Below are 24249 nucleotides of genomic sequence, written 5' to 3'. Positions count from 1 at the left end.
AGGTAAAACTTCACCAAGCACAGGTTCATCACCCCAAGTAGCATTGGATCCTCAGTTATAACAGGAATTTCAGGAACGCTGCTTTCAGATCAGTGTTTTCAAGGTTGATCATGTGCATTAAAAACCAGACTGGGTTCCATTTTATTGATATGCTATGTTTATCAATGTTCATTAAGACATTCTACAGCACAGAGCCATCAGTACATTCTGTATATTTCCATTGGAGTGAAAGTGTGTAAGTGACGCTCGAGCCAAAAGATGCAGCTTTAAAATTGAACAGACTTCAGCAGAATCAACAAAACACAGAACATTTCTTTTCCTTGAGAATACATTTGTGTGTATATACAAATTTATCAAAAGCCACATTAAAAAGAAAAATAATAATCTCGTTTGAATCACAAATTAAGACTGAAAAAAAAACAAGGTAAAGAAGAGTAGACAGAGGTGCTACATTCTTTCTAAAATGTTCAGATTTAAAATCACGACTCAAAAATAATCAATAATTTCTCGTTCCTATGCCCCAAAATTCCTTTCACGCTCCTTTTCGTATGAGAAAGTGCACACTGCTAGTTCTCTTCTTGATATATTATTAACATTCATTTCTGTGTGTGATGCTGACATTTCAAACGTCATTCAAAAGTTAAGAAGTCACAGAAACCCTAAATTAAAACAAACAAATCATCATATAATACTGTTTAACATGGGAGTTTAAAATAAGCTTGATGCCACATTATTTTTCACTCAGAGCGTGGGTTGATTATTTCTCTGGATTGGCCTCTGGATGGCAGTACAGAACCACCTGGAGGACCTGAGGACGCCCGTGGTGTTTATAAGTTGCTAAACAGTTCATTCCTCTTGCTCCAGTCCATGGCCGGGGCCTTCTTGGCGCCACGCTTCTGCTGGGCTCTTTCTTTGGCCTGAGCTACTGTCAAGGCAAGACCCAGGTTGTCAATGGCTGGGGCCGGTTCTGACCTCGAAGCCCTTTCAATCTAGAAACACACATATATTCAAACAAGTTCGTTTTTCTCTGAGCTTTAAAACTATTCCAAATCTTTCAGTGGCATGGAGACAGTACCTCTGAAGGCGAGGAGTTGTTTGTTGCTGCTGGTAGGGAGCTGCTGGAAGAGGCACTGGAGACGGAAGAGCTCGCAGATACTTTAGGCTTTGCATTTATCTGCCAAACACACAACACACATTCAAAAGGGTCAATTCATCCAAAGTACAAAACACCATCCGGAAAGCATCTCAGCTTCAAAGGACATGAACATTTCGATTATGCAGAACTAGACTCTTTTCAAACCCAGTGGAAACTCAAAGTTTAGCGGTAGCTCATTTCAACTAGCTGCTCATTAGAAGCCTTTCTGAATTTCCAGAGAAAGGAAACTTCACCAAAAAAGCAAAAATAAAAGCTCATTCAATGTTAGAGTCCAACACCTGTAGCTCAGGAGGTAGAGCAGGTCATCTGCTGATCGGACAGTTGGTGGTGTCTGTAAGCCAAATGTCCTTGGGCAAAATATTAACCCCAGGTTGCTCTCTGATGCATCCATTGGAGTGAGAATGGTAGATATAAAGCACTTTAAAACATAGAAGACAGTGCTTGTGTGCATGGGTGAATGCTGTATAGAGCGCTTTGAGTACTGTGGGAGAGTAGGAAAGTGCTATATAAGACAGTCTGTGTTTTTACATCAAACAATCTGAAGCGAAGTACAAGAACACAGACGTGGTGTATTTCTTCTACGAGAGTCACACAAACATTTCTTTTTAATTATCAAGACCAAATGTGCAGGCAGAGAGAGGGGAGTGTCACCAGCAGGGGGGGCTGGTCATTCAGAGGCTCAGTGTGAGCAGTCCTCTCTCTGAGCAGACCGTTCAGGGATCGGCACATAGCCCTGCTCCTATCTGATATGCAGTGTGGAACTCACCTCATCTATGAAAATTTGGCCTCCAGTGTGGAAGCAGCTGTTTCTCTAAAAATAACCCCAGCCCCATGCTGCACACGAGCATGAGCCCTCTGCTGTAAGGTGTCTTCATCAGACGCCTCTAATAGTATTCCATTTGCACTAATGCCACTTAAAAGCCTTTTAAGTTACTGAATATCTAAGCAGGACTATTGGCCACCTGATGATAAAAGGCACACTGGAGGTCAGAGGTCAGGGTATGGATTCATGCCGCCATGTTATATAACAGCTGGTGAATGACTGATTGTTCGCTACAGAAGTCTGGCTGTATGCGAGAGTGTGTGAATGCTGCTCATTAGCATAATCCTCAAATTAAAGCCACTGCAATCCCATGATCTTCTACTCCTGTTGCCATGGTGAATAGGTCAGCCACAATGTCACTAGAGGGGCCAATCCACAATTCCCATGTTGTCACTGGGTGTGTGTGTGTGCGTGTGTATAGACGTAGTGGGTGGTGTTTATTTTGATGACTGAGCCTGTGCTAATTAAAGGGGCATTGCACTGGTTTTCTCAGGCTGAGGAGAAGTGAGTCTGCTACATTTTGAACTCTTTATGTGACATTTGTTACTTAAGTATATGTCACACAGTTGCATCCTGCTTCACTCTCTCGGGCTGCTTAATGTTATCTCTTCAATTGCAGAAGACTCGTTAATATTAATGTCAATACAACGACCGTGATCAATTTAATGTGGAAATTCAAAATCCTTTAAAATAACCCTACTATGAATACAGACATGTACAAAGTAGCATGCATAATTGAAGTAATGCAAATCATGATGGGACAAAGAAGAAACAATCAGAGCTTTAAATGGAACTCAATGCAAAAGCATCTTAAAGTGTAGGACCACAGACAGCCACTAGGGGGCTATTTTCAGTTGGCAGATTTTCATGCCAGATGCAACCCCAAAAATGTCTCTGCCACTGGATTCAAACCAGCGAGCTTTCACTTGCCATCAAATATATGAACCCCTGCACAGTGCCAGTTTACTTCCATGAAGTACTAAATATATTTTGTTTATAACATTATGTGTATGTGATTTTTCTTTCAGCTTTGGTCCTAATGGTTTGTGTGATGATGATCACTTTCAACATTATGCTATAATCAGGTAGATAGTAGACCTCAAAGACAGCATCTTTTGTAAAGGCTCACCACTCAGCACACTCACTTCACTAGATGCACCTTGTTTCTTTTCCTCACCTTTGATTGGGTGTGGTGCTTGCCCTTAATTGAACTCACCTGTAACTCGTTATATAAGGACTGCACTCACCTACAGCTCACTCTTTCTTCACTGCCACATGGGGCGGCAGCTGAGGTGAGTTTCTGTTCAAGTCTTCTGAGTTCATGTATTATTTTGAGTTACTTAAATCATACTTTATTTCCTTTCAGAGATAGAGTCCATGTGTGTCTTTCCTTTTGCTCATTATTTAATAAAACAAAAAACCCTGCAAGTGATTACTGACTGTTCATTCTCATCCTGACCGGATGAGCCCATGATGGTAACAATCTGCAACCTCCTCTGAACCTTCCTTCAAAACAGCATCCTTGGGGGTGTGACTGGTGTGACTCCAAACTGTCTAGTTTGGAATGATTGACAAACATTAATAACTTTGAGTCACATGCTCACTGGTTTCATTCATTAGTTTGTAGTCAGAATTTTGAAGTAGACGACACTTTCTTACTGTTCTTTAGGTTGTTTAACTGTGATAATGATCCGTTATTTTGGTAAATGTAGAAAAAATAGCCTTTTAAAGGGCATCTAGTGGTGAGAACAAAATGTATTAGCATTGTCTGTGTGTGTACGCATGCAAGGGGTCCTTACCTTGTCTTCTGCCATTGGCTCTGGAAGAGGTCCTTCAACAACAAACAAAACAGAAAAGTCCTCGTTTCACTCTGTTTCAAATAATTTTCCTCAGTATTATGTTTTGTACTTCTAAATATTAAGGAAACATAGTAAAAAGTGTGGTACCACTGATGTGTTCCTCAGTGGGCATAACATTGCATTTCTGGAAGAATTCCTCTGCCTCAATGTCAACCACCAGTAGCCTAGTCTCGTCTCCTCCGGCCTTTATGGCTGCCACCACCTCTGAGTGCTGCATCCCAGCCACAGACATACCATTAACCTGAAGAGACAACAGGAGAAACTTAGGAAAAAGTTCTTAAATTCTAAAATGATCCATTTTCAATGTTTCCCTCCAGAGACCGAAAGTTATAGCATGGCCCATTTTACTAAAGCCTGCTTATTATTTTCTCAGTTAACGGTTTGGAGAACAACCTTATCTTTGTATTTTTGATCATGATTTTTACGTGTTATAAATCAGTAAATAAGCAGAAACATTTTATTGTGTCCAACTTAAACACAAAGACTGAATAAATAGTGACTGTATAACCAAAGGGAAGCAGAAATGATCTGAGTGTAAAATTGTTGCTCTCTAATTTTCTGTTATTGAAGGTTACACTTGGATTGACGCTCGGCTGTTTCACAGGTAGGTTTGCTGTGTCTCTGAGGACGTTCCAGGAGACAGACAGAGCCCAGCGTCCTTAGCCCTGTGTTAACTGTCTGGTATGGTGGACTATGGATTTGCCATAGAATACTAGAACTGGCAGGTCCCCCCACTGTGCTTTTTACAGATGAGAGAGAGGTTCACCCTAAGCACATGTGACAAACTTAGAAGTGTCTGGATAAGTCACTGAGAATGTTTCCTTTAATGTCATTCAGCACGAGTGATTTGATGGAGGGTCAGTGACGGTCTGGGGAAGCATATCCCTGCAGGGATGCAAAGACCTCTCTACAGGCCAGGCAACGGCACCCTGACTGCTATTAGGTATTGGGATGAAATCCTTGGACCGACCGTCAGATGCTACAGCGATGCAGTAGATGCAAGGTTCCAACATTCTGTGCACAGACTATTCGGACAGAATGTTCATGCGAAGTGTTTGTGCCCAACATCCTGTGTGCGGGATGTTCATACCCAACCACTGACTGGCCCCCATGTTCGCCTGACCAATAGACCCAATAGAACAACTCTGGGATATTATATTTGGATCCATCCGACGCCGCCAGGTTGCATCTTAGAGAGTCCAGGAGCTCTGGTCCAGATCTCGGAGGACATCCTGCAGGACAACATCCATCTCTTCATTCGGAGCATGTCCTTATGTTGTCAGGCATGCATACAAGCACAAACTACTGAGTACCATTCTAAGTTGCTGCAATGAAATTTCAGCAAACTATACTAGCCTGCCACATCACTTTTACACTTGGATTTTCAGGGTGTCTATAATTCAGCTTTGAAGTAAGTTAATTTTTTACTTCCATCAAACGATGTGGCATTCTTTGATTCCAAACATGTTATTTATTTTTAATTTTTTTTTTTTTTTTAAAGTTCTTTATTCAATGATTCAATGAGTACGATGCATATATGAATTCGATTTAACTTTCAGTTTCAGTATCCAATTTTTACCATGCTCATTCTTTATTAGTACAACATTATTACTCACTTTTTATTACTCTTGATTTACTTCTAATGACAGAATGTTTCAACTTGACTTGGCGTGCTCAATGACAGCGACAGAATTTAGCCAGCTGATGCAGTTACTAAAACCAGCATGAAAACGAACCCTTTATTATAGTTTAGCAAAAATCTGAAACATGTACGTGTTTACCTAGATTGTGTGTGAGCTTTTACTATTGTCTGTTATCAAAGATATTGGTAATACTAACAAAGCAGAATGAAAAGCTACTGTTTATTTAACTAACTAAACAAACTGATTGGTTTACCTCATTCTGCGATCAGAACTCCCTGTGAGTGCATAGCAGTTAGTACCAACCATTTTATGTCATCACTGACAATGTCGCAAAATCTCTGAAGTGCCCAAGAGAGTGTGTTGGTAGAACGTAGGGTAGATGCTTTAAACAACTTCTTTTTGTTGAGCATGACTATGTTAAAAGCATATTTCTTGGTTTGGAAATCTATGCACTTATTTTCTTTATATTTCTCTTCATCGCCCCAGTCACTTGTTACATTCTCTAAGAAGTTTTTTGGTGCAGGTCGCTTAACATGGAAAGAGGGTTCTTCTTCCCCACAATTGCCAAGTTATTGGTAAAAGGAGACTGATTGCTGGTGTTCTGTCTCTAATATTGGGAGAATATATACATATCTTTAGATGAGTGCTATTGTGAAATTGGAGCCACATAAATAAAACTGAATAAAACGAATCAGGATATTTAACACATGGTGGAGAGCATCATTCCTTTTTCTTGCATTCATCTAACAGTAAGTTAACCGGCTTACTTTGGCAAAGAGTTTCTTTGGACAAATGGAAATACTCAGATCCATTGTCTGTAGGCTGTCACTGCCCATTCACACAGAGGACTACATATCAAGTCAGTGAACTGTCATGACAATGGAATGGACACCCTAAAGGAGATTAATGGCACTGGTGATGGCTAATATTGTGTCATACTACGAGGAGTGTTGTACTAGAATACTCCCAGAGTTGAAACTGATTAAGCACCCAGGGAGATAAGTCACTGAGGAATTTTTGTGGGAGGAAAATCGGAGAAGTTTCACCAGCTCCCACACTGGAACATCAGGAGATGGTACAGAACACCCTGCTTCAGAACCTTGACATGAACTTCCAGGACTGCCCACAAGACTCAAATTACACTAAAATTCAGCTTTTAAATCTTTACAATATCCCAAATGTAGCCTTTCTCTCCCATGCATGGGAGAAGCCCGAGTGGACAGTTTGAAAGCTTCTAATTCAGCCGACAGACATGTTAAGCAGATTAACTCTAAAGGATTATTGTCTCTCCCACACACTTAATGAGGCAGAGAATACCGATTTCTCCTTTACACCACATGTAAACAAAGAAGCTTCTTAATAGTTCGGCTTCTGCTAATATTTCATTCAGTTTCTCATTTTCACACTGAAGTAATAGGATTACAGCTGATATATATATGGCTAACACAGCGCGCGCACACACACACACACACACACGAAAGTTGTTTAACTTTCATTATAGTCACCTTAAGGCAACTGTTGCTGTGTTTGGCACTTTTAAACCATAAAACGAGCCCTTTTAATCTGCGGTTGTGACTGTGACTGGTTCTCCTTAAGAATTTGTTTTCAGACTTTTCCTAATATGCCATCTCAAAGAGCTTTATCACAATTTATCAATTTAAGTTTTTGACTGCAAATCCTACAATTACGTAGAATACCTTTAACTTTCTGAGCTTACTGGTGTTTTAATTTTGCACCAAAATTATTGTGGCTTGGACTTCCCAAATGTCTCAGCAGCGTTGCACTCTATAGCGACGGGATACTGGCATTGCCTATCCCTAGCCTGGTAGAGGAGTTTAAATGTGCAAAAGTGAAGCTTGAGATGTCACTCACAGACTCCCGGGACCCCATAATGAGAGGTACTGCTCCCACCCTAGCAACGGGGAGGAAGTCGACCCAGCCACATCTGTGCTACAGGCCAAATCTCCTCTTTGACATCGTGACGTGGTGGGTCACATCCAAAAGGGCAGAGGAGGATTCGGTCTTGGAGCAGTAACACCTCGGTGACAACAGGCATCTGTAACCGAATGTCGAAAGTAGTGGAGGAGGTGCGACGACAGGAGGAAACAGTCAGACATGCTAGAGCCATAGCGCTGGCCAAGCAGGGTCGCTGGATGAATTGGGAGAGTGTTGAAAAGAGGAAACTCATGGAGTGAAATCTGGGGAATGAAGTCTAATAGACTAAGTTTCATCATCCGAGCCACGTACGATGTGCTACCTTCCCCAATAAATCTGCAGATGTGGTTTGGAAAGGACCCAGCCTACCTCCTGTGTACAGTCCCAGCCACACTCAAGCATATCTTGGTTGGTTGAAGGACTAGCCTTACTCAGGGCAGATACACATGGAGACACAACCAGGTTCTCAGGTGTCTGGCTGAGAAAGTTGAGCGCAAAAGGAAATCCATCAACGCTCAACCCTTCACGAAGCAAGAGGACCGTCAATTTTCATCAGCATTTGTCCGGGAGGGAGACGAGCCGAGGTCGAACCCCTCAACCCCAGACCTGGGCCCGCTGAAGGTTGCCAGGGATTGGCAAATGCAAGTGGACTTGGATCAGAGGCTAATTTTTCCTACAGAGATCGTAACAACAACTCTGCGACCAGACCTCGTCCTTTGGTCTAACTCCCATAAACTTGCGTATGTCATTGAGCTGATGGTACCATGGGAGGAAGCAATTGAGCGTAAGAAGCTGCGGTATGCCAACTTGGCAGCTGAGGCAGAGGACAGAGGCTGGAAGATCAAGGTGCGCCCGGTGGAAGTGGGGTGCAGGGGCTTTGTTGCCAGTACAACAGCAAAAGTTCTTAGAGAGATTTGGATCAGAGGACAGGCACAACGGCAGGCTATAAGAGAACTAGCTAACACTGCTGAGAGGACCAGTCACTGGCTATGGCTAAAACGGGCTGACATCACTTGGGCATCTAAGGCAGTCAGCTAACCGCGATACACATGCCAAGGATTGATCGACTGGTGGTGGGCCTGCCACAACAGAGGGCGTCGAAAGGGTAAAACATAACATTAGAATTTTTGGTGGTTGACTGCTACAGTCTCAGGGCCTCCTGGGGACTGTGCAGTTAACCTCATGGTAGTAAAACTAAAAAGAAGACTGAAAAATGTTCCGCTCTTCTCCCCTCTGCTCTTCTCCCCTTTTCTGGGAGGCAGTGGGGAGGTAGAGCGTACAGCCCGATCCGGTGGGGAGGTGTGGGAAGCCAGATCGGGCGCCCCCCTTCCGGCTCTCCTCTCTGCTCTCTCCTATCTTATCTTACTTGTCTTACTCCTCTCTGTCACCTTTTCTGTCTCTTTGAAGAAACGAGGCTCCATAAATGCTAAAGAGGTAAGTATTTCTCAGTTGCAGTGAATAGATAGAATAAACTGTAGAAAATTAAACAGGAGAAAGAAGAAGACAAAAACAATTTTAACATAAACCAGTGACACACTCCGGGGTCTGATCAACCCTGGCAGAGCCTCCTTGTATGAGGGTGTCTAGTGATAATGGCCGAAACACCTGATGAATCCAAGGTCCACTACTGATGATGTGTCCCACATTTGAACAATTTGGATCTGATTTCTAATCCCTAACCCTAACCAGGGAAAATGGCAGGTTAGGTTGGGTAAAAGAACAAAAGTTGAGGCACACAACAATGTACGCTGCTGGTAAAGTTTCTGGGCTGCTTTCCTCATAACAGCCATCCCTCAAGATTTTCTCCATTAAAAGCAATGCATTGTCTGGGATTGTAACATCTAGTCCTTTACTGAATCATGTCAAAAATCTTTCTTCCCCTAATGTTATACTTCCCTCAGTATTATTTTCAATATTCTTTGAATGTCACATTGTTTTCTTCTTCTTCTTCTTATATCGTCTTTCCTTACACTCAGTAATAAAATCCAACTTTGATCACAAAGTTTCACACTAATTTTCAAACATAATTGTCTTTGATCTTCTTGGTTATTGTTGCTATTTAACAATAATAATAATAATAATAATAATAATAATAATAATAATAATAATAATATTTTAAAAAATAATAATAACAATAATAACAACATATTTGGTTTCTTATTGTGTGACGTTTTTAACGACAGGTGAAAAAAAGCAATGGCCACAATACTGAACTGTGCCATCATCTCTTGTCGTAATGGGTGTTGTTTATCAACAGCAGCTGCTGTCAAAGCACAGGGATATCTGAAAAAGTGAGTGTGTACCTGGATGATCTTATCCTGCGGCCTGAGGCCGGCGCTGTGTGCTGGAGAGTCCTCATCCACAGCTCTGATGAACTGGCCTGGTCTTGACTTCTCGCTGTGCAGGTTAAAGCCGTAGCCACCGGGGCCCTTTTTCAAGCGGCAGAGACGAGGCCGGCGCCCATCTCTCTCCTCCTACACAGGATCACACATGAAACTCAGTGTGAGAGTTCAGCCTAAAGTGTAACATTTTACTCTCATAACATACATATTCATACACATCGGTGCTTCGTCAAAATTATTAATCTGTTCTTCTAATTTTAAATATAAACCTGTCACAGTTATGAAGAAACCATAATTATAATACTCGGAGCAAGACACAAAGTATTTAACATAATACTTTATATTTAAGACTATTTAAATCAAAACAATCACAGGTCATGACTCAAAACAGAAAGTTAGGAGATACTGATAAAAACTAAAAAACAACATTACAATGATAAAATTATCAAAAAAAATAAAAATGGTACCATTTCTAGCACATTCTCAAAGTCATGTACTATCATCCGCTTATTAGAAACACCAACTAACCCGGCCCCACTAACTACATCTCTTTGGACTGTGGGAGGAAGCTAGAGAGAACCCACGCAAACATGTGGAGAGCATGCACAGAAAGATCAAACCCAGGACCTTGCTGCTGTGAGGCAACAGTGCTAGTCACAGCTCCACCGCTGCACAACTTGATATAAATAAATAATGATATCACATTTTAACATTTAGTACAATGCCAATTCTTTTTTATATATTATTTTAGAATTCGGACTTAATTTTTTATTGAAACTGTACATCAGTCTAGCACACGGGTGACACTCTTAAATCTCGTTATTCTTTGCAGTGAATCAGTAAAAGCAGAATGCAGGAAATCATCTATTTGTGATTAGAGTGTGTGACGAGGTTTATGTCTTATGTCAACCTGAGATGCCACATCAACAGTTCCTACATGTTTGTTCTACGCTGCAAGGTTTGGACATCATGCAAAGTCCCTATTAACATATTGTAGACATGAAGCTTCTTCAAATAACGTCAAGTACATTAAATGTTCATGTATATAATGAGGTAAGATGGGTAACCGAATGAAGCAGCAGCATCCTGGCTCTGCTGCTCAGGCTAATCCTGCTGTGACCTGTGCCTAGTTAAGTGTTTAATCCAACATATGTTCTTATAGTACTGTAATCACACATGTGCTCCTGTGCTGACATCATGAACTTTATCTTTATTACAAGGCTCTTGGAAATGATTACAGATTTTCTAATACCTCACTTTCTCTCTTCTAAACATTCACTGTTAGTAAACTTAATTAACAGAACATTTGTATATAGACTTTTTTTTATTACTTATTTATTTAATTTTCAAAGTCCTAATTATAGCATAGGCCACAATACCAACATATTAATTAAGAAAATCTTTTATATACTTAATTTAAACTTCAACTAAATTATTCTAATTTAGAACTGTTGCTGGCCATGTCCACCCCTTCGTGACCACAGTGCCCCCATCCTTGCACCTCAGTAGAGACTTTGATACTGATGATATTTTATTACAGAGAACAGAGCATGTGTAGGTCTTAAAGATACTCCGCCACAGCACTTTGAATCATATCTATCTAACAGACTCCATTTTGTTATTTGTGATGCAAATAAAACATAAAATACTCACATACAAAGTCTCGAATAATGAGGCCCCATCTTATCTTGGAGACCTCATAAAATCACATCACCATGATCAATAATAACAGCACTTGGCTCTCAGACTGCAGCTTTTCTGGTTGTTCCAAGAGTAATTAAAAGTAGAATGGGAGGCAGAGCCTTCAGCTTTCAGGCCCTTCTTCTGTAGCACCAGAATTTGGGAGACAGACACGGCTCTACTTTAAAAATTAAGATTAAAACTTTATTCTTAGATAAACAGTTATAGTGTATAGTTAGGGCTGGATCATGTGACCCTGAAGCCTCCTTTTGTTATGCTGCAATAGGCCTAGTTTGTACCAAGTGTTCCTTCTTCACTCACCTCTTTTCACTCTTGTGTCTTTACATGTTACTGCGAATGTAATGAAGATTTATTATTTATCTCTGGCTTTTGTTTCATCGCCCAACCTCCAACCAGTCGCAGTGGATAGCCCTGCCTGAGTGTGGTTATACTGGAGATTTCTTTTTAAAAAGAGAGTTTTTCCTTCCCACTGTCACCAAGTGAGTGCTCCGTATTATTGTAGGGTGTTTATCTTACAATATAAAGCACCCTGAGGTAGGGCTGGGCGATATGACCCAAAATTCATATCTCGATATTTTTAAAAAACTCGATATATCGCCCAGCCCTACCCTGAGGTGACTGTTGTTGTGCTTTGGAGCTAAATAAATTAAGTTGAATTGAACTGACTCTTCTGAGGCTTCTAGCAGGATATTGTGCCTTGTCAGAAACCTCAAGCTCAAACAAAACAAGTTACAATTGAGCACCTTTGGGATGTGGTGAAACGGCATATTTGCACCATGCAAATCTTCAGCAACTGTATTAACTGGTAACATGTCAACATGAACCAAAGTCTCTGAGGAATGAATGACCTGTATCCAACACACAATAAAAGCTGTTCTGGGGGTAAAACGGGCTCCAACTAGTACTAGCAAGATGTAACTACAGACAGACAGATCTCAACAGTGCATACTGAAAAGTTCCACGTTCTTTTCTTTTTTCAACAGGAAGTGGCTTCCATATTTAAGAACCCTTTTAAAGTCAGCATGTGGAGTCAACAGCCGTCTGTAAATTATTGCCTGCCAAGTGTTTTTTCAAGATCAGCCACTGCAGCCTCAGCACTGAATCGAGGCACCGCTCCCTCCTCCCAGGCAGTGACACTGTGGATAATACACTGAAGCAGAGGTTTATATGAAATCAGGCCGGTTGATGATTGCTGAAAAATGATGGGTTGAGGCGATAGTCAGGTGCAACCTTTGGATGGAATCACACATTTATGACACAGTCTGTTAATGATGATAAGGATGACAAAGTAACTGAGGTGGAAAGTTACACCAAAGGAATGCTGCGAGCAACGGTTATATCACAAAGGCAGAATCACACCTTTGGTTATAAGTACCACCTAGAGCTGCAACAATCAGATAACAAATCAGCTGGCTGATATGGCACATAGTTTGATTTTAAAATAATGATTCAAGTTATTGCTCGAGGGGAAGCTACAATTGTTGCCTTATTAGATAAACAGGAAACTGAATATTTACAAAAGGCAAAACTGGCATATTAGTTGAAAATATATTTGCAAAAACCAAACAAAGCTGCATTTTATGAATATTCTGTGAGCACCAAATTGACAATGGGTAATTTTCAGACACTGACATGGATATATTCTATTTGCCTAAATAACAGGGCAATATTCACAAACATCACATCAGTCTCATTTCAAACAGCAGGCAACTGCAGGTATATATCAGGTACTAGACTAGCTGGTAGAAACAGTGCACAGTTTAATCTGTTTACTGCACCATAGGTGAGCCTGAGAATCAACCTATGGCAGAGCAGCACAGCAGGTGACCAGGAATAGACTGCCAGCCCTCATACTTCAGTCTCTCTGTTGACATCAGTGACTCTTCACAGCGAGGGGAAGAGAAACACAGGCTTTGACTTCACAAGCCAGGCATGTGTTTGTCGTCAGACCACTTTTTGTTCCTAAATGTTTAATACAGCCCTGCTGTTTCTGTCAAACTGGACTCTAAGAGGCCCCAAAAGCCCAAAGTCTAGGCGTGGTGACAACACTCAGCAGGGAAATGGAGGACGGAGAGCAGAAACTCAAAGCCAGGCTAGCTTTCCTTTAGATTAGACTCAAAATTGGATTGGACACTTTGTGCCTGGAATGAGTAAAATCCTCATCATTGTATTGTTTTCAAACTACTGGGTCTGTTAGCAAGCAGGTCAGCAGGTGTCTCTGCACTGTTTTCTCCCTCTCTGTATGAACAGGCTGGAGACTGTTTGCTAAAGCAGGGAACTGAGTAAATATAGACAGAAAAATATATGAGAAGCACAGAGAATGTCATGTTATGAACTCCCTCAGCTTTTGTCTGATTTCTTGAGTGCATTGAGTCCGACTCAACTTTTCAGATGATTTTGTTTCATGTGCAGGAAATACAGCATCAGCAAATTCGCACAGACACGTACACACTCACACTGCAGTGACAGTGAGATTTGTATGATAATAAAAGTGCTGGGTAAAGTCCAGCAGTGCCCTTTTTACACACACTGTTGCTAACCAATCAGGATGCATTTTCATTATTCATTAGCGAACCATTAAAAAGGGGTTTCCACATCATAGAAAAGCTTAGGCAATTTTTTTCCAATTTCTTAACACTAAAGGAGAAAAACCAAAGTTGCGTCCATCAGCTACTATTTACGTTAGCCAGCAGGCTACTTGTAATGTTTAGATGCCTCAACCCAACTAACATAAGCATCTGCTGTGCCTTGTAAACTCAATCATAATTTGCATAATATATCCATGCATAACTTCATTACACATGTTATGTACTGAGCAGGTATAGAGCGCTTTGAGTACTCCGTGAGAGTAGAAAAGCGCTATATAAGAATCAGTCCATTTACTTTAAGTACACTGGCAGCATTAAAATCATACAATTTTTAGATTTAAAGAAATGTAATCCATGCTAACAAATCTCAGACAACAAGGAAAACAATATTAAATGTGACCAACAGGCATCAATATCATCAATATCTCTAAGCTTAATTGGTTGGTTGTATTGTGTTGCTGATTGACAGGGGGTATGCACTGTACTGGTTGGTATCAGTGTGCATGTTTCATCTGCACATGTTACTTGTGATATAATCTAATTTTGTGCCTGCATAGAAAAAATATCTGGTGTGTGATCTGCCATAAGCAGCTGCAGCGTAAACGTAGGATTACCCAGCGTTGGTGTGATGGTACAAAAGGCATGGAGCAGCCATGATAAACATTCTCTAAGCTTGTTCAATATCAAAGGTTAATGGTTTTACAGCTGACTATAGTTAAACATCAAATCCTGTGCTTTAACCTCATCATAATGACAGCTGGGAGGACCTTGTACTGAGGGAGTGAGTGATGTGAAAACTTTATGACCATCTATGCCACACAGATAAAAGCTACTCCTCGAACAGGGTGTAAATGGAAATTCTGAACTGCACTAACCTGTTTCTGCAGAACTGTACATACCAGGTTTGTCAGTATTATGTAACCAACAGCCCCTCTTACCTCTGCTAACAGCCAGAGTTAAATAACTGATTTAACCAGGATTTAAACTTCTGTGGTTACAATGTAACCAACATTAGTGGTCTATGTTGTTGCCAGCACTTGTGCTTGTGGTGGTACGTTACAACTTACTTACCTTGTGGTCACGTCCTGGTGTTCTACATGTCGTGTCAGCACATAAAAAACAAAAAAACATGGGACTTTTTCCCAGTCTGGGTCTCCAGTCTTTGCTGTGGTTTATTTGGGGTTTTTTTGGAGGCAAACACATTTATCCCCCAAGGTTTACCACATCTTTGGTCTTCTTTGGTCCATTACCTCCAGTTTCAACAATCTTCCTACAGGAATTTGATGACATTTGTGAATCCTTATATTGATGCTATGATTATTATTACTTATATTGAGGATGATTGTTAAAATTCAAAAACAGTGCCAAAAAATTATCTGGAAATTAAAGTAGAAATCAACAGTACTGAAAAGGCCAATTAGCCAGAGAAGCTGTGGGCTACGCTGACCTGACATGTAGTTATATTGCTAGAGAAGTGCATGTGAGACTATGCTGTAGCTTAGGGGGTAGGATTTCAAAGGCGTTTACAGTCTATGTTTGTGCACTTTAGAAAAAGGAGTCAGTGCTTTAGTGCCTGATATCCAGTTATTTCAAACTGCTCAGCCACAAACTGACTTTACTTCCTGATATATGCACTAATATTTAGTTTTGCCTGACAAGCTTATTTGCTTACATAATCAAAACCAAACGTATATGCCTTTGTACACAGCTTTATGGTTATCATTAATCGGCTGAGACAAAAAACAAACAGTGATGTTTCAGCACTATAGCAACTAGCTAAAAGGGCAGGAAGTGGTTTCTTCGCCTGTTCCACCCCAACACCCGAACAACTCTGCAGAGGAACCCGCTGTCTGTGTCAGTCTGTGTGTATATGAACACACATTTGCTCTGGTTGTATGTTTATATTTAGAAAATCCGCTACTGAAACTGTTGTTTTTGTCAAGACCAAGTATGTCCTTTACTTATTTTCTCTAGTGGCTATTGAACTAACTTGCTTAGCTTTACATGGTAGCATGATGTCAAAATGAGCTCACAGGAATTAAAAACAAAAACATTACATATACAGTCCTATAAAAAAAAAGAAAGCTTTGATTGGATTCTATTTAGTCCTGTGAAAAACTACACCCCGTGATTCAATACCTTTTTGGGAGTTCATGGTCACCCAGTGACTGCTGGGTACCACTTCTGTTGCTACAAAACAAGCCTAAATCATCCGTCTCTACCACAGGGGTGGGTAACTCCAGGCCTCGAGGGCCGGTGTCCTGCAGGTTTTAGATGTGTCCTTGATCCAACACAGCTGATTCAAATGGCTAAATGACCTCCTCAACATGTCTTGAAGTTCAGGGGCCTGGTAATGAACTAATCATTTGATTCAGGTGTGTTGACCCAGGGTGAGATCTAAAACCTGCATAACATGGCCCTTGAAGGCCGGGAGTTCGACACCCCTGGTCTAAACCACCTACAGTTGTTTATATGCTAACCTGTGCTGCTATATTTTTTAGAAAGAAGCTTTCTGTCCTGGGAATTCTTCCAAAAGAGCCACTTGTCCAGTCTTTTTCTATCCGGTTGTTCAGTCTGACGTCACTAGCCGTGTCTGGGCCTAAACTCCGCTGCAGGTCCATATATCAAACGATCATATGGCATTACTGAGAGTTGAAAAACTGTCTAAAGTCTTTCATCTTTAATAAAATGATCAGCGTTCTGCTCTACCAGGTGTAACAATTGAGTTCAACATCCAGGCATCCATGAAAACGGAATTTATGACATTTAACGGAGTTAGAGGTTAGCAGGAAGTTAGCTCGCTAGCTTCTATCTAAATACAATATAGCATGTCCTGACTGCGGGGTTTTGGAAACAAATTAAAACGTACAGCTTTGTTATCACTTCCAACATAAATGAAGACAGAAAACTAAACAGCAGTGACGTTTGTAGGGTTACTGAAGTTTGGCAAGCTATAGCTAATGATGTGCTACGTGATCGCTAGCGACACAGCTATGTTAGCATAATATAAACAAGCTAACTTTTTTTCCCACTCGATAAAAGTTAACCTGAGTGTTCTCGGTGGTCAGGAACAAATGTAATCGCATGGCAGGGTGCTGTAAAAGGACCAAACTTCAGCCAGGAGAACAACTGAGATAATCCATCCACAATACGAGGTTAGTCATTCATATACTGCTGCATGGGCTGGGCTGTAGTTACATCCTAAGGTTTTAAAAACTGAGCTTAAATAAATGATTAGCGGTAATAAAAGCCGAGGGAGGTCAACAGTGATCACTGACTGTTTTAGGAGCTTTTTGAGATTAAATAGAAGAAAATACAAAACATTAAACATGTTAACAACACAAAAGCCATATTAAACGCAGACTACTTTAGGCCCGGAAATAGGATTCATCACGTCATCACTTAACAACCGGATTTCTATTAATTTTAACATGTAACATGCTAACTGAGGCCTTCAGAGTAGCTCGTGAGTTTTTGCAAGAGCTTGGAGAGGAACTAGAAGTCTTTGAGTTAGTTGAGCCAATTGTTCTTCCTCTTTGTTAGATAGGCGAGCAAATGAAGTTCTTCTGTGCTAATTTTATTATTTGGCTGAGGTGGAGCCGGCAGAATACCTTGTGAACCCATTTGTGGTTTTCCTGAAATATCCCATTAGAAGGATGCTCTGAGGAGGGCCCAGGGATTTATGGAAGAATTACCACATCCTACCAGGAGCTGATGGAGGTGGTTGGGAGAAGCATTACTTTGTTAAGCCGCATGCCACCATCAACCAGATACAGATAAGCAGTAGCAACATATTTCAGTTCAAGCATGTTTTGGTCTATGTGCACACTCAGTCTGTTTTGTCATACTGAATGCCCAATTTAGCTACTGCTGACTGATCAGAGCTGAAAACAGGCTGAGCCCACAGCTTGGTGACACAGGAGCCCATATGTACCAAAGTATCAATGCACTCAGAGTTGAAAAGAGGGAGAGATATCAAAGATGCTTTCCTAATTGGTTGCAACAAATGTAATTATAATCTCTGTAATACCAAAAAGCCTGAGCAGTGGATATAAAAGGCTTTCTCCAGACAGCTTAACTATACAGTTCATCCACAGCCTGAGCCAACAAAATGATGACAGAGGCTGAAAGTCTCCTCTACTTTGGAAGGTCCTTAAATAGCCTAAAACGCCTAAAGTGAATGGTTGTCTCCATGTTCTTCAATGTTACGAATGAAGGAGAGAAGCTTGGATAATAAACACAGTATTTTGTAAACTTTGGGAATGTGCTCAGTCAGATGATACCAACAGCAGTTTAATGGAGTTTGTTTTGGACGGCAGTCCATACAAAGAATCCTCTGAGAGAAAATTGCTCCCCATGGCAAAGTATTCAAATTCTGGTCCCAATCACAAATTTATAACTTTAGCATACACTCTGTACAAGGAGAATCAAAATACTACACACTCCTCGAGATGTTTTCTATGTTCTGCAAGCTATAACTTGCAATACGTGGGACCCATTTGATGCATTACATGATCACTGCTGAGAGGTCCAAACGATTTCTACCATCCACACTATTAATTCCTCAAAAATCTACTTAGACAATAGAAAAGGTAGTTTACTATGTGCAGTTCCAGCAATAGATGGGTATAAATATCCTAAGTCCTACCCATCCCTTTCAACTGAAGTTGATAGGCAGCTTGGCTATTAGTAGCTATCAATCATTTTTACGACTGAGTTGGTTGTTGTTGCCATTTTAATGAAATATTAGCACAGAAGCTTAGAGAGTCGGAGATTATACAGAGGGGGATTTTGCAACAACCTGAAAAGACTTTGGAAAAACCATTAAAAAAAAACAACAAACTAAAATGTGACAATTTCTTAGACTTCTCCTGGGTGCTGATGTTGCAGTATTGTTGCAGTATTGTTGAGTACTCAGGTATTCAACCCAAGTACTGACCAACTGCAGAAAAAGTGTCTACCTGTGCCAAAACTCTGAGAATAAATAGCCATAGCCATAGGCTAAATTGATGTGGCTATGTGATGACTATGTCTGTGCAAAGTAACCAACACAGCAGGTATACAGAGCCTTCAGGTTGCAGAGGGATTTCCAGTAATGTACTGTGCAATCCTTTCCACTCCATTCTTGTATTTTTATATATACATCTTTGCATGTACATAATTTTATCTACTGTCTCCAGTACTTTGCATTTGTCCTGTTTGTCATTTTTTTGTTTGATAAAATGACCTCAACAGTCATTACACAAGAGAGATTACCTATCGAGTGGAGATAATAAAATTAGTAAGTGGTAAAACACCCATATGCCTATCACAGTTATATCAGTATGAGAATATATTGTTTGTTGGTCGACGTTTAAACTGCAGCAGAAATATCATAGACTTTGAGCTCATTATCTCATAATCTACTCACCATGCAACACTCACACTCCTATAAATGGTTCAGTGAAAGTTCAAAAATCCACCTATTAACAGACTCAGGGTTGTAGCACAAATAAAACAATGAGAAGAAAACTATAATCTTCAGTAGGCGCAGAGGAATACATGAACTTTTCAATGCACACAAAATAAAGTCTATGTGTGATTACATCCACCTGCATTTTCCCTCAGAAATGACTTAAATGTCTACTCAAAGCCTTGTTCTCCACAGGCAATCACTGTGGACAAAGCCTCTTTTTGCTGCCGGGGATCTCTATGGTGACCAACAGACAACCTCAGTGTAGTGTGAAGACTCTGGAAGCTCGAATGGTACATGCTAACATGCTCACTTAGTTTGTGCTTTTATGTGACATGAAAAAAAAATATTTGCAGAACAAGAAGAAGATATCCAAGTATGTCATGGAATTTTAGGAAAACTGAAATCATGTATCGTTTCACCACAAGCAAGGCTACCCAAGTGTATCCCACTGAATGGCCAATATCACACAATCAGAAAAGCTCTGCCAAGTTTCCCATCAGGCAGGAATTTCGCTGATGGTTTGTAGCAATACAGACAAGCCAATACACACTTTACACGTAGTGTAAAGTCAAGGGGCAAAGATACAGGCAGATAAAAATTCCAGTTAAATAGAAGCACAGCAAAAGGTGGGAACTTGGTTCACATGGAATGTAGAAATGCTGTATGTTTGATGAATGAGATACTTTTGCAACTTTAACAATAATGATTTAGAGGGCCACTGGAGTAACTTCTTAAATCCTTGCCAAGTCCAAAGATTAGAAACTATGTTATAACAAATGGGTGCAATGAATGCTTTTGTGATAACAGATAACCAGTGGTATTACACAAGCAAAAAGGAAAAGTACATTTGGAAGCTCACTTTAACAAACAGGCAATAAGTAAGAATTTACACAAGAATATCAAATTGACAGGGTTTCTGCCAGATGATTACAATTATGGTGGCAGTGGCTGCACCATGCAAAACACAAGACTCAGAAATCCGATAGTCAAGGCCAGCAACATCTAGCTCTTAACCTAATGTTACGTAGCCCAAGAGCTAGCTTTACAAACATTAGCTCAATGAGCGCTTGACGTAATGGTCCTCTAACTGAGCTTCGCCTCTGAGTTTGGACAGCTAATCCGTTATCTATTTAAATCATTTTTTTTTTTTAAATTGTACAGTGTAGCATTAGCTATTTGTCATAGCTATTTGTCATAGGTGGCCACGAGTGAGATTAGCTAACACTGCTACTACTGCATTTCCATATAAAAAAGTTAGAACAGCTAGCAGTTATTGCTGTGCAAAATATCAACTCACTTTAGTTAGGATGGACATTCCGTGCTCTGGTTGCTTATGTAACTGTTTATGTATTTCTCACCAGATTACGCCACAGTCAGCAATGTCCTTTGTTTCCACAAGTAGTCGCTTCGGTCAGTCAGCTCAAAGATGAAGTTTGAATGAAGAATAAGTTCTATAGTGATGCTAGTCTCTTCCTACGTGAACCGGGTGTTCTGGGCTTCATGAGGCTAGCCTCTGACTAGGCCTTATTGTGTGAGAAACAAAGAACTTGTTTTAAAAGTAATTAATTATTCATTGAGTAGCAGAAAACATGAAAACACACTTGTTTTGTAAGTCCCCCCCTCTTTATAACTTTCAACCTGCTTATAGTAAACACATTTTCCACTTGCTCTGGAAATAAAATAAAAAAAATCCACTTTTTCCTGAGAATCCTTAATAAAAACCGCTCTCCATTCTGAGACCTGAACACAGCTTAACACACCTCCAGGCTATTTTGCAATGCTCTTACACAACATTTAAATCTGGGTCCAGACTTTGCACTGGCTAAACAGTTACATAGCAAACAAATTCTTGCCATGTTTGTGACCGCTTCAAACCATAACCTTATAAAATGCTTTCATAACTGACAGAAAATGCTCTGCCTTACAAAGAGGCATGATTGTGGTGAACAAATGAAAGAAAACATGTCATAGTACTCCACCAGTTACGTTGACAGGTCCCTGAACATTACCATTGCACCAAATGACGTCACAAAACCTCTAACATACCTTAATATTTTGAGTGTTTGAGTAATAACCACATTCACAGCAGTCTCAGCTCTCAGTGAGATCATTTTAGATAATATTAAAAATGAAAAAAAAAAAAAAAAGACACGCTCATTCTCAGAATGTATCAATTGTGACACATTTCCTGGACAAACCTGACAAGAAATTCAGTACAGAAAGCAGACAGGATCTGATACACTAACATTCTGTTGAGCAGACACCCGTTATTACCGCAGTGTGCCACATCTTTGTCATAGATAGCAGTGCATATACTTTCATGTATTTTCATGAACTAAAACTATGCCAAAAACAACCTTTAAGATTAATGGAGTAATGAATAATAATAATAATGATACAAGAAATACAACTCACTCCTAGTCAAGAAATTAACAGCTGACCATTTTGACGTTCGACCTTACAATTCCACGTGTCTACCAGTGTGGGTTTAATTAGAAAAGAAAAAACTAAAAACAACACTTTAAAAAAGAAAGGAAAGTTCAGGGTACATTAAATAAAGTTTAGTACTCACTTAAGTGAGTTTCTGCGCTTTACTGTACCTTGGTGCTTGAGCTGACACTATGCCTCTCGGATCTCTCCGAGGAAGAATCCCCGTTCTCAAGCGGGGCAGGGGTGCCGTTGCTCTGAGTGTCCCCGCGGTCTGAGTCGCTGTCACTGCCTGGTATGGGAATTCCTTCTGTGACGAATTCTTTCCGACATTGTAGGTTGTGTTTTTTCAGCAGCTCCGAGGTCTCGGGGTCCACCACAATAAGCTCTAAAGCCCCAGAGGTTGCCCGTATCTTGGCGACCACTTGCTGATGACTGTCCCCCTCTACGTTCTCCCCATTCACGAACATCAATCGGTCTCCAGCCAGGAGCCCGGCCTCGGAGGCGGGAGTGTCGGACTCCACGAGCCTGATGAACTGCCCGATCTTGCCCTTCTCTCCGTGCAGGTGGAACCCATACCCGCTGGGTCCTTTCTCCAACACACAAAGCCTGGGTCGAAGTTTTGACATGTTGGCGTTTTGTTAACCAACGAAAACTTTTAGCCCCCCTATTCAAACAACTTTCAAACAGTGAGCTTACGAAAAGAAACTGACACCTGTTGCGCACAGTGACTTTGCTACAGTTCTACTTCCGTTGAACTAAGTCTCAGTGAGATTTCCGCTGCTAATGTTGCCTTTTGACTCGTTTCACAGATCCACCCCTGTGCACTATGTTGCAACGTCTGGGGTTTTTTTTCCGACTCCAACCTAACACGGTCCCGTCTTCAGTGGCTCTACCACGAGTCAAGTTAACGCATTCAAATGAACATCCGCCATCAAATTTTCAAAATAAAACACATAGCGTAAACATCATCATTCTTCTTTATTATTATTATTATTATTATTATTATTATTATTATTATTATTATTATTACTAATAATAATAATCAGATACATATTTTAGTAGGCAGGGTAATACATTGCATTTTTCAAAGACCAGATAACTGCAAGTATATGTTTAGTCCTTAGAGTGGTTCGTTTTTAATGTTCACAAAAAATAAGAGGCATGCTTAAAAAAATAAAATCAAATGTACCTCTAGCAGTCAGCTGGTCAAAAGAAAATACATAATACAGAATGATACTGTTATTTCCTTTAAGACTTTATCTGTACAGTCAAACACACTACCTTAATAAATGTATTATTGAACCTGTATTTTTCTAGTACAGGGACATATCATAATTTTAAAAAGTGGTGTTAGAAAACTGTTACATGTCTTTATACAAATTGAGCATTTTAAATGTTTAGAGTAAACCAGCCTGATTGGATAGTTTTACTGTTATATAGCCCATACAATATTCAGTCACAGTATTTAAAATATAAAAATCATATGGTCTAACCAAACCTCACATAATGTCCAATCAAATTTTAAGAAAATTGTACGATATGAAATTATACATGATATAAAAATGATAAATAAATAAGTAAATAATCAATGAAACCTTGCAATATGAGATAAAATGGGACCCCACAAAAATGACCTAGCTTAGTTACTTGAAATGCTTTAACAGCATAAATTCAGATATTTAATAAAATACTATGAGATGAAATTTGGAACAGGATGGTTTCATCACATACTTGATAAGTCTGAAAGTTTAAAGTAATTATCCTACTTTCTCAACAAAATTTCTTCTCTTAAGTCCATCTGCTTAACAGGTGGAGTTTATGTTTCATTTGATCTGGACTGAATTTAGTGAGTAGATTATTTTAGCTGTACTAGAACGGCTACGATGACTGTTAGACAACCCATGCTATTATTTTGAAGGCCAGGCCTACAAACAGGAAATTAGTTTCTTTTTTTTAATTCCTGTTGGGTTTTTACAACTGTGCACCTGCACTAGATGGTGATTCTGACAAACAGATCAAAGTAATGACGTTAGTTTTTGTAAATTATTGGTTCAGTCCATCTGTCCTTGCTCGTTGTGACTTACTGCAACCAATTACCATCGGGGGTATGGTAATCTCTCTCTCTCTCTCACACACACACACACACACACACACACACACACACACACACACACACACACACACACACACACACACACACACACACACACACACACACACACACACCATTGCGGCTATGGTGGTTGTCTGCAGGTAAGAGAGCACCCCTGCAGGTAAAAATAATTTATTTATTTTTATCCAGCATACAGCACATAAA

At 40.1% G+C, this 24249-nt stretch overlaps 1 protein-coding gene across 1 annotated transcript; it reads right to left on the bottom strand.

Annotated features, from left to right (window-relative positions):
- Positions 1-203: 203 nt before the first annotated feature.
- LOC146626156 (Na(+)/H(+) exchange regulatory cofactor NHE-RF1-like) lies at positions 204-22766 on the bottom strand. The gene is made up of 6 exons (XM_085361176.1): positions 22103-22766; positions 9720-9890; positions 3926-4079; positions 3779-3810; positions 1076-1174; positions 204-989 (listed from the first exon to the last, which is right to left on the bottom strand). Exons 1-6 carry the CDS (start codon positions 22556-22558, stop codon positions 828-830), a joined length of 1074 nt encoding a protein of 357 aa, XP_085217302.1. The 5' UTR covers positions 22559-22766; the 3' UTR covers positions 204-827.
- Positions 22767-24249: the final 1483 nt, after the last annotated feature.

This window comes from Diplotaxodon limnothrissa, linkage group LG8, assembly GCF_057381915.1.
Source record: "Diplotaxodon limnothrissa isolate DT_005_m linkage group LG8, D_limnothrissa_male_GT1.1, whole genome shotgun sequence".
In the NCBI taxonomy this organism is placed as follows: Eukaryota; Metazoa; Chordata; class Actinopteri; order Cichliformes; family Cichlidae; genus Diplotaxodon; species Diplotaxodon limnothrissa.
Note: the sequence above shows the minus strand (reverse complement) of the source record. Positions and strands in the feature narration are given on the sequence as shown.